At 37.6% G+C, this 18,938-nt stretch overlaps 1 protein-coding gene across 5 annotated transcripts in view; it reads left to right on the top strand.

The window, feature by feature from the left end:
- ARB2A (ARB2 cotranscriptional regulator A) overlaps nucleotides 1-18,938 on the top strand; it is a 251,607-nt gene that overhangs the window by 181,702 nt on the left and 50,967 nt on the right. For all 5 annotated transcript variants that reach the window (XM_038170230.2, XM_038170229.2, XM_038170233.2 and 2 more), the window contains 2 exons: nucleotides 1,647-1,763; nucleotides 5,049-5,133. In XM_038170230.2, the coding sequence (XP_038026158.1) occupies nucleotides 1,647-1,763; nucleotides 5,049-5,133 (202 nt within the window). The remainder of the gene's footprint in view (nucleotides 1-1,646; nucleotides 1,764-5,048; nucleotides 5,134-18,938) is intronic.

The raw sequence follows: 18,938 nt of genomic DNA, 5'->3' as shown, positions 1-18,938 counted from the left end.
CCATGTTACCTCTGAATGAAGCCCAGCATTTTACAATAGATGCTATTTTGTCCAAAATATGTGATTTTGCCCCCTACACACGCACCTGTTATCCTACCCTCCAAATATTGTAGGCATTAAATGTGAAAAAAACTATATGTGTGGCAAGTCTTTGCATGAAGGAAGATGACTCTTAGAAGCATCTTCATACACATTTGCCCCAAATTTCTTCAGCTTAGCTGAATTCCTAAATCACGTAATACTGACAGTATGGTCAGTATGATAGGCTACTGAGGAAGATGAACACCTGATTTTCTCTGGAATGGGAAGCTGTACCTTTATGTTATCTGTCCAATAATGGTGAATATTTTTTACTTAGAATATTAATTAGATTACACTGATTTTAGAATATATATAAGGTAAATAAAAAAAAGGGCAAGACATTCACAGTGTCATACTGCAGTTATATGAAACTGGAAGTAAGAATATTTGATCAGAAAGGTTTACATTTGTGGTATTTTGAAGATACCAGGAGATAGTTTATACAGGATAATGATAAATGCAACTTTTACATCAAAAATATGGATTGAGGTGATTATTTTTGAGTTTCTGATGAAAAAAAATCATTCGCATCTGCCTTGTAAAAGTCTGTTTTAGAGAGGTGTTTGTGGAGATGCAGCCGGTATGCTGATAAGCACTTACTAGAACATGAACAAAGAATGTCTGGCTTTAGAAATGTTGCATGTATTGCCATTTATACAAAAGAAAGCCGAAAAAACATTAACTTTAGCGTGACATACACAGTGATAAAGACACTAGTTGCGAAACGCTGGTTTTAAAAGTATAATTCATTATATTTTCTTTGATCCAGTCTTACAAATTAGGGTCACTTGTGTCAGGAGATTAAAACCTTTTTGTCTTTCTTTGATATCAAACTATTCTTTTTCAGTCCCTTTTATCTTGCAGAGCAGCACTGAATTCCACAGCATCTTTGTCAGTTCATTCGTGTTATTTGCAGCAATCATTTAATTGGTTTTAGTACTAATAATATTTAGTCATACTGTCGTTTCCAACAACAGAGACTCTTTAATAACCTAAAAATGTTGAGAAGCTCTGGTGATAGCTGGGTAAGCATATGTATAAGAGAGACCACAAAGAATTTTGGGACCATGGTGGGAGTGCAAGGCAGCTAAATTGGATGGAAAAAGAAAAAAACCATACAAGTCAAAGTAAGATTGTACATCAGAAAAACTACAGCAATCTACTGAAAATTAGTAGATGATAGTCATGAGTAGCTTACAGTGAACCACGGGTACCAGCTTCCCTGAAGCACAGAAATAGGAACTTGAAGAAGCTTGTAAAAGGTGTCCTCAGGGAATCTTCCATTTTTTCACTATGATACCTTTAATCCTAGAATTGTCAAGCCACATGGAAAATAATAGGACTGAATAGTTCAGTCAGTTAAAAGTTAGTATTATTTCTTTTATCAAAAATATTAGGTCTTTCTGTGTTTCTAGAGCTGTTAGGATTTGTATAAACTTTAAAACAAGTGAAGTCAAGTATTGAACTTGCATTACTCTTTCTTTTTTAATTTAAGATCATTATCTGTGACTAAGCAGACGCTGCTCTATAGAAATAAAGAACTTAAAGCCAATATTTTTTAACAGATGATTCAACGAGAGGCAGAAGTAAAGAATAAGGTAACTGCTGTGGCGTTAACAGACTCTGTTCACAATGTGTGGCATCAAGAAGCTGGCAAAACTATTCGAGAGTGGATGCGAGAGGTGAGGCCAGTTTCTTTTTTTTTTTAAGAGTTGGGGTGTATATGCCTGCATAAGGTTCTGTAAACATTTCTCTGTCTGCTGACCATTTATTTAGGGTGAGAAAGAGAGCACATTATAGAACCATAGGAATTGTGTCCCCATACCAGCCCCTAAACTAACTGAGCTTAAAGCCGCTACTGAACTTCAAAGTTAGCAGTCAAAATAGTAAGAATCAGCGTCAGCGTGAAATATAAAAACATACATGATTGTAGACCAAGTGTTGACTGGTAACTGAAGCAAAGTCACACAGAGTGCCGGGGTTCTGCTCCTGGCCTGCTACGGTGGTGGTGGAAAAGCCTCTTGAAGCTCTTCCTGACTCGGCTTGCTGATTTGTACAGCTGGTTAAAAATACTTGCTTTTATGAGATATGATTATTTCTGAAGTGCTCTGAGATTTTTTGATGAAAGTCAGAGTGTTTACTACTGTATAAAAGGAATGGCTAGTTGGTGATGATGCGATGGTGATTTATGGCCAGCAATCACAGTTTTCCACCCTTGGGGGAAGGATGACGCCATGCATTCATTATTAATTTTCATATTTAAGTATGGGATTGGTAAGATTTAATTTTTTTTTTGTTGCTGTTAAAGTGAGACTAACTAAATTTATGAATCTATTCCTTGTCAGATCAAGCTCATATCTGTGTTCTCTGTGTTCTCATTTCAGAGTGCTAAAACGATAGTTGTGTGTAGCAAATATAAACTACTTTATCCTGAACTTTTTGTTCAACTTGACTTTTTCCTGTGGTTTTAGTGAAACATTGTGTGCAGACTGCCTATTCCTGACTTAACCTTACCGTTTTATAGGCCATGACTGATGGGAATAGAGAATCACCTGGGATGCAGTCTGACAGCTCTGACTTAAATGTTAAAAATGTAAAGAATGGTAACCCCTACAGGCTCTGTCAGAAAAATCCCCATTTTCTTTATGGGAAATCAAAACCTTAAAATATATGTTACGTAGTAAAACTGAAATTTTAAATCCTGTAATTTGAATCTGACAACTCCATTTTTCTTTAAGCATTTAGTCTGAATAAGACAAGTGCATTACCTTTAATTTCATTTGCAGAAAGCAGATCTTAAAGAATAAGTTAAATGATTAATGGCCTAAAAAGTGGATGGAGTGTCATAACTTACATTAGCATTGAAAATCTCCTATAAGAAAGAAGAATTTTACATATGTGAAGTGTGGCTGAGTGGTATTAAGACTTGCATATCACCTGGATATCTCTTACTTTAATCAGGTTTAAGGCTACTGGTAAAATGAATAATAATTAAAATATACACCTAATCGCTGCCTGTCTGTAGGGCTAATTGCTGTCATTGAAAGAATGAATTGTTAAAAAAGTAATTCTTCATTGGAGCTATCTCTCCTGTATCATTGGTAGCCTATTTTTAGTACCTATAGAAGTCATGATTTTTGAATTTATTAGGAGCTGTGATGAATGATAAAACAAATCATCCATTTACATATCTTGACACTGCTTTCGAGAATACTTATTTCTTACAGGCAAGTGTCACATTGTATATAAAAGCTGGTTAATTGTGTGCTAATCTTCTGTATTATCTCCAGCTCTCTGATGTAGTGTTCTATCAGTAGTTAATATTAATTTTACTTATTTCAAATGAATGTAATACTTCATAAAAATTCTACTTCTTTTATAATTTCTACCATCTTACATTTGCAATTTCACATTCAGCTGTTAATTAAAATTATATATGCAAATTGTAAAATGTATAATACTTTACTACTTTAAACCTTGAAGCCTTTGTGAAATATTCCATTTTAACCATTTTTTACTAAAAAGTTACATTACTGGATAGTGTGTTTGTTTTTATTATTTTTTTTTGTCCACCGAGTTCAATAGTTTCATTGATCTACTGTTTCTTACAAAAATCTGCCATGCTTTGTGAACTTCACTTTCTAATCTCATACAGCAACCCTTCCTTTATGTTGTTCCTGCTCTCCCTGGTCCCAGAACAGTAGGGTTGCCTTGACAAATCTATTCAAAAGCCATTCCTCGGCCTTTATTGGTGGGGACTGAAGCCTTTGAAATTCTCTCCTCACTGCAACACAGCTGACATCTTCTTCCAGACAGAATGAATTAAGGAAATACAATAAGACACTTGATCTACCAGTCAAGGATCTTTCCACAGTGAGGACGGACTCCATGGTGCACAACTAGGGCAGCAAGCATCTACAAATACACAATACATGCTTATTTACCAGAATAGCAATCGTCCATTTTTACAATCATGATTGATGGGATGATTTTTTAGAAATCTGTCTGAAAATTCATTGGCTCTTTCCCAAAAAAAAAGTTGTGTGTTTTTTGTTTTTTTTTTTTTCTTTAATGAAGTTAATCACTTTTGAGAAAGGCAGAACTCAGATTTGTAATAAGGGATCCATGTAGATCATTGTAGTTTGGCAGGACATCCTACTAAAAAAGTACTTCCTTTATAATTGAATCTTCAGTTTGATGTATTTGGTGTAGTTTCAGCATATTTTATTAGAGGTGTATTATTTAATACTTTAATTCATAGACTCCTCTGAATAAATATCATTTGGATCAAAACATTTAAAAACTTACTGGTAAATTCATCACACTCAGAGGTCCAAGAGTGAAAGTAAATGTAAATGTTTCCTGAACATAATCCCCCAAAGACCAGTATTTACATTTTTAAGTGTTCGTGCCAATTCATCGCAGTTATATATTTCCAACTATTTATATATTAATCTGCTATCTTAATGCTTAACTCTAATCTCTTGGTTTGGAATTTCACAGGCTTCTCTCCACAGCATAATCCATCAAAACACCCTTAAAATTCTGACTTTTTGCAACTTCCGAAGCTAGCAGTTCAGTTTTTATATAAATACCTATTTAACAATTACAGAGAAAAATGGCTTAAAATGTGCAGTGGATAGTTCAGATTCCAATTGGTCCAAGCACCCACTGAAGGCCACAAGCACTCAAAGTAGTGCTTAAAGACATACTATTTAAGCGCATTACGAATATCCTCCTGATCTTACCCTTTTTACCTATTTTTTTTTTTTACCTATATAGGATGAACCTACAATATTTAAACATCACTTGGCATGACCTAGCTAGTGTAGTTTACCTTCCAGTCCCTGTTGGGACCGCTGTGTAAATTAGAGCATTTTGAAGCGATACCCTTAACTTACAAAGCCCATGTTTATCCTTGCTCTGAGTTTTTGGCTTAGCAGACAATTGCCTGTCTTCTCATGCAGAACTGTTGTAACTGGGTGTCCAGCTCCGAACCGCTGGATATGGCCGTGGAGTCGATGCTGCCCGACTGCCCCCGAGTCTCCGCAGGTAGGTCGCTTTGTGTGCAGGCGGTGGATGTACCTGTTTGTGCCCAGGAGTGGCTTGGTCTTTAAAAAATACATTGGGTTTTGAGTGTATTTTAACCCTTCAACAGCAAGATATGCTTGGAAGCAGATGGCTGACTGAATACTGCTCCTTTATACAGTCCACTTACTTTTTTGTCATTTGTTTGATTTTCATTCTCCTGTCTCCATATATTTTTCTAGTCCTTTTCTCTTTTGGTTTAATTCATCGATGACTTACAGATAGAAGCTTATGAAAAATAATAGTGATGACGAAGACTGGGAAATTTATTATATGCCCTTGAATAAACATCTAACTTTATGTAGGCAAGAATTAATGAAAGGTACACGTAAGTGAAGCAGAGCAGTTCCCTGAGTCCTGATCAATGGAAGTCTAGTTTGTATAGCGAATTATTTACAGTGTCCAAGACAACGTGAGATTTCTCTTGTTTGGGAAGTATTCAGCTATACTTTCTCATTAATGAATCATAAATCATAAGCAGCACATGAAATAATATACAGAGACTTTTGTAAATGTGTAATAATTCCAGACGTGGGTGTAATTGTCAGTGTAACAGGAAAATCTCAAATCTACATAGGAAAGTAACCTAAAATACATAAAGCTGTTACTGAGTACGTTTGATTTGATTGCTCATGTTTGATTATCAGATTTCTTAAAAGCCATAGGTAAGGTATTTCTGTAGAATACAAAATCAGGTTCAAAGGAACACACTGCCTATACAATATTAATTTAAAAGCTGTAGCACTGTTTGACCTTGGTCTGTGAGACACAGTTGTTCATTTGACAAGTTAGAGATCTGTACCTGTCTAGATATGTGAGGTTGTTAATGAGACCTCACATTGCAGATGAAATTTAGTTTACTGCAGGTTACTTTGAAGGCTTAAAAAAATTAGCCATACTTTGTTTGAGAGCTCACAACAACCAGAGACCTGTAATCACATTTTTACTGTGGGCTGAGATCTAACCATGCAGATCATCAGCTCTGTACAAACACAGTGCAATAACATTGACATGGCTCTTTAGGGCTTAGGGAAATGAAATATTACTAAAATTTTCATAGATTCAACATTCATTTACCAACTTTTTACTCCTTTATGGAAGACTACTGCAATTTAAAAGAAAAATATTCTTCAGTAGCAGAATTCCTCAAGACAGAATTCACTTTCAATCTTTGACATGTGTGTAGCTATTGTGGAAGGCAGCATGTTATAGAGGTCATTTTAGTCAGGTAAATGAGTGCTTGGATAGCAACTAGTCAGTGTTTATAGTGCACTTGCCAATACTGAAAATCGACCATTTGAGCTTCTCCTTTCTTCCTTTTTATTCATCCTATGCAAATAATATAAAGCGTATTATATAACAGAAATCCTAAATGTTATTTAAAAACTGACTGACACTTCAATAAGGGTATGAATAAGCCTTAATTTTACATTTCTTTGAGGAAGGGTCATAGTGGGCATAATGTTTATACTCAATGAAGTTAAGATACACTGAAGCTGCCAGCAGAAGAATTAATTTGAATGAGGTGGTATCTCAGCAAGTAAAAATTGTAAAAGAGTAAGTTGGCTATTTGTCTTTTTTCATGCATGCAAACAGTGCTACTAGATTAAGATCACTGATGTTTTCGATGTTTTCATAAGAGATTTTGAACAACGATTTAAATGGAAGCTTACTATTTCCAGCTTGGTTCTTAAAAGGACAGTTTTAAATAGGATAGCTTTATGTGACTACTGCTGAATTACCAGTTTACTCATATGTTTCGTTCATATTTCTTTCTATATATGGACAACTCTAAGACATCTACAGAGGAACAACTGAATAATTCCTAGTGTGTTTATATGAGCAATGGTGAAAGCCTGCATTAGGGAAATTTGTAATAATTGTAAGAAATGCTGCTAGATTTAGGAGCACTAGTATCTAATTTTATTTCAGTGATTTCCTGAGAATTGCAGTACTGAAATAGCCCACACTCAAATACTGGCAGCATTGCCCTTGGTATTTAAATGAATAACAGTCAGAGCAGTCACAGAAACGAGAGGAGATTTTTTTTTAATAGATCTACAGCAGAATGAAGATTCAGTTATCTTTTCTGCTCGAAACCCTCTTCTTTATTTGTGTTTGCACTGAGAACTAAGTTCAGGAATATCTGTCTCTTGGGCGTATCTCATGAGCCAACTTTTTCATAAACGGTCTGATATTCAGCCAGCCAGCATATTGGGATTTACAGGCAACCCCAGTTTGTTTGTGAGCAGTGTATACTTCGTATTACATCACATTTACTTGCTTATATTTTCCTTACAAATCACCAGAGAGAAATAAATGGCCATCAAACTGGAAAAACAACTCGTATTTCCAGATAGAGTTGTTCAAGCTTTTGATTAGAATATTATTAAGTAATTAAAATGTTTGCCATAATTCATTCATGTCTTACTCACTTACAAAGAGGATTTAATACACTTTAATAATTAAACAGTGTGGGCGTGAGAACAACAGTGATACAGAGAAAGCAATCCTTAATAAATCCATTCTGTTTCTTTGTGGCTAGAGGTGGGGTATTGTGGGGGTCTTTATGGTCTTTTCTACATATCTAAAGGATTTCGGTACATGCTGGTGTCATAGCATAAGGTCGTTCTGTGACAGGTTGTTACCATGTTGAAGGGATAATCTTCTAAAAACTCCCATGTAACCCAGTTGTGCTATTTGGTGTATGCATTAAAGGATCAATCTTGTACCCTATTCACTTTCAGCCCTCATTAAGGACCTCTGTTAGACTTGAGGTCATCTTCCTCCTCAGTCCTTATCCGCCTTCCTAATGAAGTAAAACCAGAAGACCTCTCTTCTGTCTTGGGGGAGATGGATCCATTTCCTATCTATTCAAAAACATACGAAAACGTAGGGTGGAGAGCACTGAAGGCTTTAGAAGAAGTCTGTACGTTAAAAACCATCACGTAAAATGGAGTGGCAGTAGGAGTTGTAGAAGTTGGAGGTGAACTTGTAATTTCATTCAGAAAATGGGACAGAAGTTTTAACGACAGATTGTATCATGTTAATGCTAGTCATTGTTGTAGCTCTCTTTACATCTCCGAGACATTACAAGATTTCTCCTATTTCCAAAGCAGAAAGTTCACAAGCCTGTTGCGAAGCCATTCTAGTGGAGCAGGTGCTGGGTGACAACCGCTGAAATTGAGGATGGGAGAAAGTAAATTTATGGGTCCATGTCTGTCTCCATTGCAATTCAGGAATTAAGTTGCTTTTATTTCAATATAGTGTTTTGCTCAGGAAACTAGGGAAAGTTCTGCATGGGAAAGTTTGTCAGGTAAGCATGGCCTTTGTTTTCCTGAACACTGTAATTTTGGGGTGTCTTATGAGGAGTTCCTAAGCTCCTGCACAGGATACCATCCTTAGCTGATACACTTCTACCAGTGAACGCTCTTTATTTAGGAGATTAAACTTTTCAGTATTTTGCCAAAGTGGATATGCACCAACTCTCATTTACATAATCAAATAAAAAGAAGTTATTGTAACGTTAGTAAAATGAATTGCTTAATCAAATGCTTTTAAAGCCTTTCTAGTTGACCCCCCAAATCACTAGTTATTCTTTTAAAAGTTGCAGCCAATGTAGTTAAAACATTGTAAAATAAGGAAATTATAACATCAAAAGACAAACAAGATGACACAATGGAATGAAACATTGACAGTAATCAAGAAAAGCTCTATTCACGGATGAGCCTAGGCTTGAATATATGCCTCTGTAATAAGGAATAAAGTGCAAGACTGAATCCATGGAGCTGAATGAAGTGAAATCAGGCTGGTTACAGCAAAAAGAAAAAAGAAGAATTTGGGGGAACAGGTGTGACCCTTGCTGGTGGTGCTGGTGACCAACTGTAAACTATGAAATAGTATTTCAAGGGAGTCCTCAGATAGTATTTACTGGTATCAAACATAAAGCTTGAATTGTATGTTGTATAAAATCTTTAATTTCACTTAGGTGGGGCAAGCACAACCTTTTTCACTTTGAATTCAGAAAAAAAAAAAAAATAGTATTATTTCTAACAGGCTGCAGCAGGTATTTGGCTTCCTTTACAAATCAATAAATAGAAGGGAAAAAAAAGTGGCTTGCCAGAATGATGGAATGGTTGGTGTTGGAAGGGACCTCTGAAGGTCACGTGGCTTAATCCCCTTCTCAAGAAAGGCCACCTAGAATATGTCCAGCCTTCCAGAAGATCCGCTGCATGTTAATAAAGATCATGGTCATAATAGTTAAAATGCACATAATGTTGTGGAGTTTTTACTGGTATTACTGGTATTAATTTTGTTGGTACTATTATATTTACTTGCCCTATACCTGCCGTGGTACCAGAATATGAAATCAGTCTCAGCACACTGAGCAGACACAGAGCTGCTGTTCTAGACTTTTGGCATCTAAACTCACTGTCCCACCAAGGAGGTCACGTAGTTGTTTTGATGGAGCTTGTCCCAACAAGGAGTAGGGATGTCATCTGCTGAGCCTCGCAGCGTAACCACAGCCAGAAGCATTCCTGCATGTGTTAAACACATCCTATGTACTTTGGCGGGGGGTGGGGGGGAAAGAGATTGGAGATTTTTCTGTATGTGCATAAGAGACTCGCAGTTCAAAACAAATGAAAGATGAGATTCTGCAGAGCTCACTGAAAAACAGGGAAAAGCTTGTTACCTGCTGTTTTTGAGTCGTTGGCATAGCTTGATTTAATATCCAGACAAGAATATGCTACTAAACAGTCCCCTGGAGACTGCTGCTTTGTGCTAAGTAATAGAATAGCATCAATAATCCTTCCATGGGGCTACAGTAAATTTAAGTAAAGTTATTCTGGACTGTTAGATCTGCTTAAAAGCACTGATCCAAGAAACTGAACGCATGACTTGCACAGCGAGCCGTCCTGTGGAAGAGCAGACCTGCAGCCCAGCTGTCAGATAAAGCCTGTGTGGCAAACCTGGTGTCGGTAGCAGTGAAGCCAAGAATCATCCCTTTGGCTGCAGAGGTGCAGAGGCTTCGTCTAACAGGTGGCTTTTGCCTGCTGGTGTGGAAGTTCAGGGTTTCTGCAGAAAGACCCCACCAGCCGCGGGGGCACCCTGTGCCAAGCAGACGCTGGGGTTCAGGCAGAAGGACCTCCTGCTCTGCAGCACTGCAGGGTCTGTGCTCGGGGAGTTATGTGGGTGAGGTTCACAACAGCCACAGTGAGGACAATCACAGTTTGCTTTTCTCTGCTTTTTTATTCCCGGCCTTCCTTGTATCCCAGTAAACTGCCACCCTTAAACATTTATGAATCTTGCTCATAGCAAACAAGGCAGAAGCAACCATAAAGTACATTAAGCACTGAGACAATACTTTAGCTCATCCCCCTCTTTTTAGCCTGTTTTACCAATGCTTCTGATTTTTCATTCTTTAATCGATTTGATGAAGACTTTTCTGGACTATTTTCTGATACTAGTATTTTGTGACCAGTGATCTGTGTCCAATAATTTAAGAAATACACACACACATACCACGCACATTTCAAAAGAAGGCAGATTAGGCAATTTAGCCGTTGTGCTAAAAATGTTATTTTTGCATTCACTAGTCATTCATGGAGATTAAGATTACAGTAATCAGTGTTTACTGTAAACCTCTTTACATTTTATGTCTTCGTGTTCATGTAGTTCTGCCAATAAAAGCTTTTCACTTAAAAGATTAAACACTACAGTGCTCTGTCAAAGTGGCAGGCTCCTATATTTATGTGCGTGTCAATTTGTTGTAAGGTATTTGTAACTTTAATAATGCGGGCTGAGAAAAGCAGGAATCTGCAGCATGAAGGTAGCTCTGTAGCCTGCTGTGAGCATCCTTCCATGCTGGAAGGGCTGGTCCTGCACTCCCATTTCTGCCACTGTACATCAGGGATTGGAAATTATTACAGACACTTTGAAGCATCAGCCTGTCTCAGCACCAGCTCTGGCAGGTGCTGCACATGTGCACTAAGTCCAGCTTCAGATAATGTCTTCTTAGTGTGGAAGTAAGTAGCTTTTCCCTGCTCCTGATTCTTCAAAGGAACTCTGCTCTTAGTCTCCTGCTCAGCCTCAGGTGTTTCAGGCGGCTTTTTGTTTCGTGTGTGATACCTAGATGGATGTGAGCTTGTATGTTGTGTTTCGAGTTTTAGCTTCACAGTGCTTCAGAAAGGACAAAATCTGTAAAGACCTGTTGAATGGTTTTTCAGTGTTTGTTCCAGAACTCCAGAGCCTCAAAAGTAGATATGAAGATGTGAATCTGAAAGTGTTGATTTGAACTAGCAGATGTGGTGGCAGTGGGAGAATTCAATTTTATAATTAATTTTTATAACTTCTTCGTGAGCAATTAGTTGTTTGACATACCACCAGTACCATTATTTTTTAGCACGCTCATATTCATGTACTGCTCTACAAAATACTTAAATGTATTTGGGGCTGTGCTGATACTAGACAAAATGTTTCATCATAATTATTCTTGTACTCAGACACATCTATTTATCATTGCTATTTTTTTAGAGTACAGTTAACTTAGAGTGATGCATGCTTGCCTTTGACTCCCCAAGGCAGTGTTTGATTGTGATAATGAAGAATAATGTAAATTATTACAGCCAGATATTTCCTACAAAATGTTTAGACTGCCCTGACAATTGCTTCTGATACTGTTGAATATGATCTCACCAGTTTTTATATATCCGAGTCTGCCTACGTGCTGGCTGACTTCTTACCCTACAGCACAATTGCAGACTCATGAGCTGAGCTCTTCTTGCTTGGTGCCTCTGCTTCTCCTTTGCACAGACAGATGCCAGCCAGCCCAGGTAGTGCTGAGCCAGACCTCTGCACGGCTGTGTCGCCAGAGTGCCTAAGCCACGGTTCCTCACCAGCATTTACAGGCGTGATGGCAGCATGAGGAATAATGAATACGTTCACTTTTTGAATAGGCAGATGCAGCTGTAATGCAGATTTCCATGTGACAGTTTAGAGCGACACTTTAAAGAGACTATGGTAAGTGTGATTAAAAAACAGTCTAGCACTGGTTCAATCAGCACTATCTTTTGATTGCAGCAGAAGCTTCCCTAATACAGTGGCTTGTCGCCACATTTCTGCACACAATGCCTTCCCAGGCTCCAAGTGCAAGCAGGAAACCTCATGTCAGATGGTGCACCTTGGTCCTTACTGTGGAGTAGTGAAAGCGTATCTTCCACAGGGTGGGTGAGAAGACCATTGTCCTCGCTCCCTTCCTCTCTTCTGGAATATCTACAGGCTCCAGTCCAGCCAGAGCAGAACTCTTCACATGGTTCTCAGTGACTCTTGGTTAAGCACTTTGTGGGACTGAGGCTGAATATTAGTCTTGGCACTCCAAGTTGTTTCCATATGCCGTTAGTCATTTTGAAAAGTATTTGCTGCTTTATCCTCAGCACCGCTATTAAGCCAGAACATCTATAGAGATGGGATCTGGTATATCACTGCGATCCCAAAAGCTGTAGTTCTGCCAATCCTCAGAGCCTGTAAGGAGGTATTTGGACCCGTGAGGGATGTAATATGAAATTCCGTGGCAACACTTTTATTTGTATTGCAATAATATACAAAAGATCATTTACATTTCAGCTCGCATTTTCTGTTCAAATCCAAATTTACAGATTTTGGTAGAATTTTTAGAAATGTCCTCTTTCACTTTTCATCTTCTTTCATAAGCGCATATAGTTTAGGCCAGGAAGGACATTTCAATTACTTGTTCTCCACTCATATGCAGCTCTTTATATTTTGAGCAGATGTTGTTATGCTGAAATCTATAACTTGTATTTGGTCAAAGTGTGTGTTCCCAAAAGTGATTCAGCTCTGGCTAGGAGGATTCAAGAGATGAGGAATCCATTGCTTGCTTTTGTAATTTTTCAAACATTTAATAGGAGTGGCACATTTCTGGTTTGATTTTCTCTGGTTTCAGATTCCAGCCATTAGTTCTTGCTGTGCCTTTTTCTGCTAAGTTAAAGAGCCATCGAGTACATTTGCTTTTTCACCAAGTGAATTAGATACTGGAATCAAATCAACACTCAATTTTCTTCTGAGAAACAGAATACATAGAGTTCTTTAAGTCTCACTGCAGTTAACTGGAGTTAATTTCTCCAGGTTTCAAGTGCTTTTATACATTTTTCTGTGGCGTCGTCAGTCTTTCAACATCCTTTCTTTGAAACAGACTTGCATCTCACTAATGCAATATACAGACTTCACATCTTCACTACCTGCTTTTCTCCTGTTTCATCCGCCAAGGGTCACGTTTGACCCCTTTATCACCATACTGTAAAGAGGCCGTGTAGGAGAAGCTTGTTCAGCAGCTCTTGGTATCCTTTCTGTAACTGCAGCTCTTCATCTTTGTTCTGAGGTAGTGTTAGGCAGCACTGCATGTAGGTTTAAAAAAAAAAACAAACAGATGAATACACAATTAAAAAAAAAAAAGGGACAAAAAGGATGCAGACCTTCTTGTTAATATTCATTCTGCCAATCTTCGCATTCGCACAAGTTTTACCACCAGTGAATTTACATTTACTTCCTGTGTTGTTGAATAGCCTTAGGACACTCTGTTAGTAACATCTCTATTCAATAGCGGTTTCTCCCTGACAACTACATTTGCAGATTACTTAGTCTGCAAGTTCCTAGAAATATTGAATTATATTGATTTTTAACATGCTTTCCCAAATAAACAGGAATTCTACAGTTGTGCCATTTGTCCCCTTATGAATTTATGAAGCATTGATCAATTTCTGCCTAATTTGAAGTTTTAGTTGTAATTAAGTTGCTCTGAGCTTACTGCTAACAGTAGACAGAATAGAAGATGAAATGAGAAATGGGTCTTCCTCATAAAAGGAAGACTTTCCAATGTCTCTTTTGAAAGACAAGGTAGAGTAACTCAGGTGATATACATGGTGCCTGGAAACAAACAACTAGCAAAGAAGCAGTCACAGCCAGCCAACTGTAGCAGGTATGTGGCTCCAATATAATGACAGGATATAGGGTCTTTTTTTCCAGAGTTTTAAGGGGAAACCTGAGAAAAGCAGGAGGTAGTTACTGGAAAGAAAAGGAAGACAAAGGGCTTTCCAAAAATGCATAGGAAACTTGGCATAATTCGTTCAGCTGCTCAGAATATTCTGGAGGAATAAGTCAAATGCCTGGAAAAAAAAAATCAGTATACTTCATTTGCATATAAGTCCTTACCAGTTAAGCATGTTAATTCATCAAAGATGAACTGAGTTTATTTGTTAGAGACTTACTTGCCAGTAAGTTACATTGTCTTTAATTAATTACATTCTTTTATCTCAGTTCTTCATTAGTAATCTCCAATATCACAGTTCTGAAAGGGATTTTTAACATGGATCAGCTTCATCCCCCACCCCAAGGCAAGATCAAACATTCTTACATCATTTCCTGGCAGATGCTTGTCTAATTGGTTCTTTCCTTTGTGCTGTGTGTTGCCATATCCTTCTTGGGAAGTCTTTTCCAAAATTCCAGGTTTAGATCCCCCTATCTTCCTTGTTGCAAACACACAAGTTTAGGAACATGTGGGTAAGCAATGGTTACCCACCAGAATACATCAGACAGTTGGATAGAGTGGTAAGCACTGAGAATAATTAGAAGTCTAGAGCAGATGGTTTGCAATGAAAGTTTGAATGAATTGGGATTGTTTTCCTTAAAGAAGACAGGATTAGCTGGGAAGAAAAGCAATAGAGAAAGAGAGAAACATGACATGTCGCAATAAAAAAGTGGGAAGAGCTGATTCTTCATGTCCACGGTACCTAAAGCAGGGATTTATGGAACTATATATCCACTTATTCTTTATTTTTCTTGATATTTATGTCAAGCTAACTGTGCAGATAGTCTTTTCTGAAAGTTCGATTGAGATTTCTCCCATCTTCTTTAATTTCTCTGATATTTTAAGTTTCATTCAAAATGAACTTTGGTAACCAGTTAGCTTTTTATGAATCTTGAATACAAACTCTGCAAGCCTGCCAAGTTAGAAATATTTATCCCTGGGAATATATTGATGAGTTGAAATAAAATGAACTTCAGCAAACACCTGCCTTTTTTTTTCCAAATAGATAATAGAAACATATATTGAACAATTTCATACTTTCTTCTGTGTTATTTACAGTTTCACCATCTCCATCTGAAGATCAACATATGTTTGCTATGGATTGCATTTGCTGCTTGTATATATATATAAAAAAAAAAAAAGTTCCTCATTGTGCTGTTTGCCAGTCATAGATTGTTTTTGCTTTGATAACTTTAGCTTTCTTTATCATCTTTTCATAACGACAACAAGCTATTACCACATTTTTTCTATACCCGACGATTGACTTCACTTTTTCACTGAACCAGAAGGACTAAAGCTCTGCGGGTTTTTTGGTTTTGTTTTGTCTTTGTCACGCAACAAAGTTTTTTTTTTTATGTTTTGTTTTTTTAAGATATCAGTCATTCTTTTATGTTGAAATATCTCATCTTGAATAAATCTGCCAGTATTTTTCCTACCTTGAGGAAAACAGCCATTTGAAGCACCAAACTTGCGTGTTGCTGGCTGAGACTTCTCTGCTCAGTCAGACTGAATGTAATCAGGTCAGGTTCACTGGCCCCAGGCAACCCAGTTCCAGCCCAGTGATTTCATCCATTTTTATCCATCACAACACTGTCCAAAATGGTAAATTCATGGAAAGCATTATATCTTTTGGTGTTAGAAAATTACCATTCCTTGTTTTTAGGAGCTCTTAATTTTGACGTAGAACTGGCCAGAAGAAACCAGCAGTATTTACCTCCAAAACTGATGTATTCCAGGGCAAGGAGAATTTCCATGCACTGCAGTTGCTTGCTAGAGAATAAACTTATTCTGTTCTCTGATTTGCTCAGGTCACAAACCTCCCTACCATCATCTCCTCTTGGGCATTTTTGGCACACTGGCATACATCCATTGAAGACTCACATTCAGATTTATTGCTGTCTTTGGAATAAATAATAGTGTTTTTAGAACAGGGTGTCTCATCCTCAGCACTTTTATTCACTTGGATCACTGTAAATAGGTAATAAACAGACATTTTAATATTTCAGGCATACAAATTATCTTAACAGCTGTCAGTAATGCCAATTATAACAAATTCCTGCACATTGCTGTGATTGGACAGCAAACAAGAATTGGAGAAACTCCTAGCAGTGGCATAGAATTGATTTTAACATTCTCTTTCTTTTTCTTTGCCACATAAATTACATTTATTTGCAACACATGGAGGTTAAATTTGTATCATATTTGCCTTCTTAGCACCCTGCCCTCAAATTGCTAATTTAACAGTTTTCTGGCTGCTCCAAGTATCTCTCAGCTGAGAAGATTAGTTTCCCAACCTGTGAAATAACCAAAAGATGAGAAACATGGAGCGCTGTGATGCCATTTTTAGAGGCCCTTTTCACAGTATATTTGCACTTTAAACTTTCTCCTATCAAGGAACATGGCTATATTTGAAAGGCCCAATTTTCTTTTGGGAGGACTTGTCATTTTTTGCTAACCAATGCCAGCAACTAATCTCATCATGTTAATGCACGGGGACAGTTAAGTGACTTGTTTTAAATGCATTGTGATTGCTATCTATTTATTAAAAGCAAAAGCAAACAACTGCTTATAACTAATGTTCAGATGTTGATTGTTTGCACAAGTCGTTTTAAGTACAAGGCTAACTGAAGCAGACATTACATTCTTACTTTATGACATAAAAACTCTGCTCAGTGTGACATTTGTTCATGTATTAAAAATAAGTATTTTTTCCAGGAAATACTTTATTCTGGTCAGCCAAATTTGCTTAATAAGATTTTTAAAATTATATCCCAATTTTTATATTAAAAAGGGAGTAAGGTTTTTTCCCCACATTAATCCTTTTTTTTTTTAGGTAAGTTTACAAGACATACCTACAACACCTCAGTAGAGAAATAATCCACACATTTAATGGAGTAAGACATTTTAGATTTTCATTATTGCTGCTGTGAGTACAGTAGGCAATTTGAAGGCAAACATCGTGTACTTCAGAACAAATGCTAGTAAGTGCCCATCACTACTTCTAAGGGCAGGATAATACATTTCTCTTTGTTAGTTTAATCTCTGTGCAAATGAGACATTGTATATAAAAATTCTTACTACTTTATCTGATATTTTTATGTTAACATCATTTTAAATGGTACATGTTATAAACCATTACATGCACATATATAGTTCTTATTACACATAAATAAAACCCACATATGTTTGCAATCTGAGATACGATTTTTTTACCCTTAGATATTTGCATGAGGAACTGTTTGAGTCCCGCTGAGAGCTTCCACATCTGATGAGGGCAGACCTTAGCTTTGCTAGGCAGAACAAGTTATTTTTATATCTGCATGTGTCATTTCCTTCTTTGTCTCCAAATGGTCAGTGCTTTTATGTCGGAGTTTAAACAATATACTGAATTGAGTGTTGAACGCAGAGGTGCTTCTGTGGTGTTTGAATGCTCATGCTGGGCAGAAGATGGAGCAGCCCAGCCCTAGCAGAAGGTGCCAGCACTGTGGCTGGTCCATCCAATGCGCGTGCTTTCCTGATACAGCCGCACATATGGGGAATGTGTACTAAACTCAAAACACTTGTTCCCTAAGAACTGGTGTCACTTTGCAATGCTAGGATAAATGAACTTCAAGGGCTCACTGTTACTCTTTGTTAGATTAAAATACTTGTTATTTGAGGTATGTGGGGACAGAGTTATAGACATCCTCTTATGCAGCTTGGTCCATTTAGTTAAATCTTTTCTATTCCCAGTATTTCTCCATACTTTCAGTATGGAGAAGTTCAGTATTTCTCCATACGATCAAGCACAGATAGGATAACAGTTGAAGATTTCCTAAAGCAGTACTGTGCTGGAGTCTAACACTAATGCATGTAAGAGCTGCAAGGTACAACTTGTTTTATTTCAAGAGTGCTCCAGACGTTTATGATTTTGACAGTTTCCTACTACTGACTGCAGAACTTAGACTCTTCTATTAGGTACAGCTTACAAATTCAGCATAGCTTATGAATCTTGCAAATTTCTTTTGACTGCTAGGGACCTGACTCAGCTGCCATTAAAACCAAAGGAGAAAGATTCCTGGTGGTTTTGGTGGGTCTCACATCTGTCCTTTTGTCTCTGGAGACCACTACTATAACCAAATGCCGAGTGTGAATTAAATACAAATATTCAAGTGTATTTTTTTTTCCTTCTTGTAATAGCTTTGGATGAAATTTATTAACCATTTGCTTTATGCTTTGTCTGTTGTAATTCTCTCTGTCAGCCTCAGAGCACACATCTCCTGTCCTCCAGGAAAGCATAAGTGTTCCACAAAGATCTGCATTAGTGTGCAGAGGACAGGGTTCAAGCTTCAGGGGCCTGGGAGCTGAAAAAGCACTAAACAGTCTGTCAGCTGATAATTGGTCACTTCAATTAGCGGGTCCATGCAAATCAATTACTTTTACCTGTGCCTCGTAAATGCATTGTCCTTTCTGAGAAGGTAAATCTGGAGATGTAAGAGCCTTATGGCTGGAAAGGCAGATCTTTGCTGGATTGAGCAGTGGGGCGTCAGACCATCCTTACAGCCAACTCTGGCATAGCCTTGGCTCTTGCCTTGTGCTGCTGCTGTCCGTGGGACTGGCTGTGCTTGCAGCCATCAGTCCCCGCTGTAGGGTTGTGGTGCTGCACCCAGGTGCAGCTGCGCTGGCTCTG

This window comes from Anas platyrhynchos, chromosome Z (genome assembly GCF_047663525.1).
Source record: "Anas platyrhynchos isolate ZD024472 breed Pekin duck chromosome Z, IASCAAS_PekinDuck_T2T, whole genome shotgun sequence".
NCBI classification, from domain to species: domain Eukaryota; kingdom Metazoa; phylum Chordata; class Aves; order Anseriformes; family Anatidae; genus Anas; species Anas platyrhynchos.
This window is presented reverse-complemented; position numbering and strand designations above follow the sequence as displayed.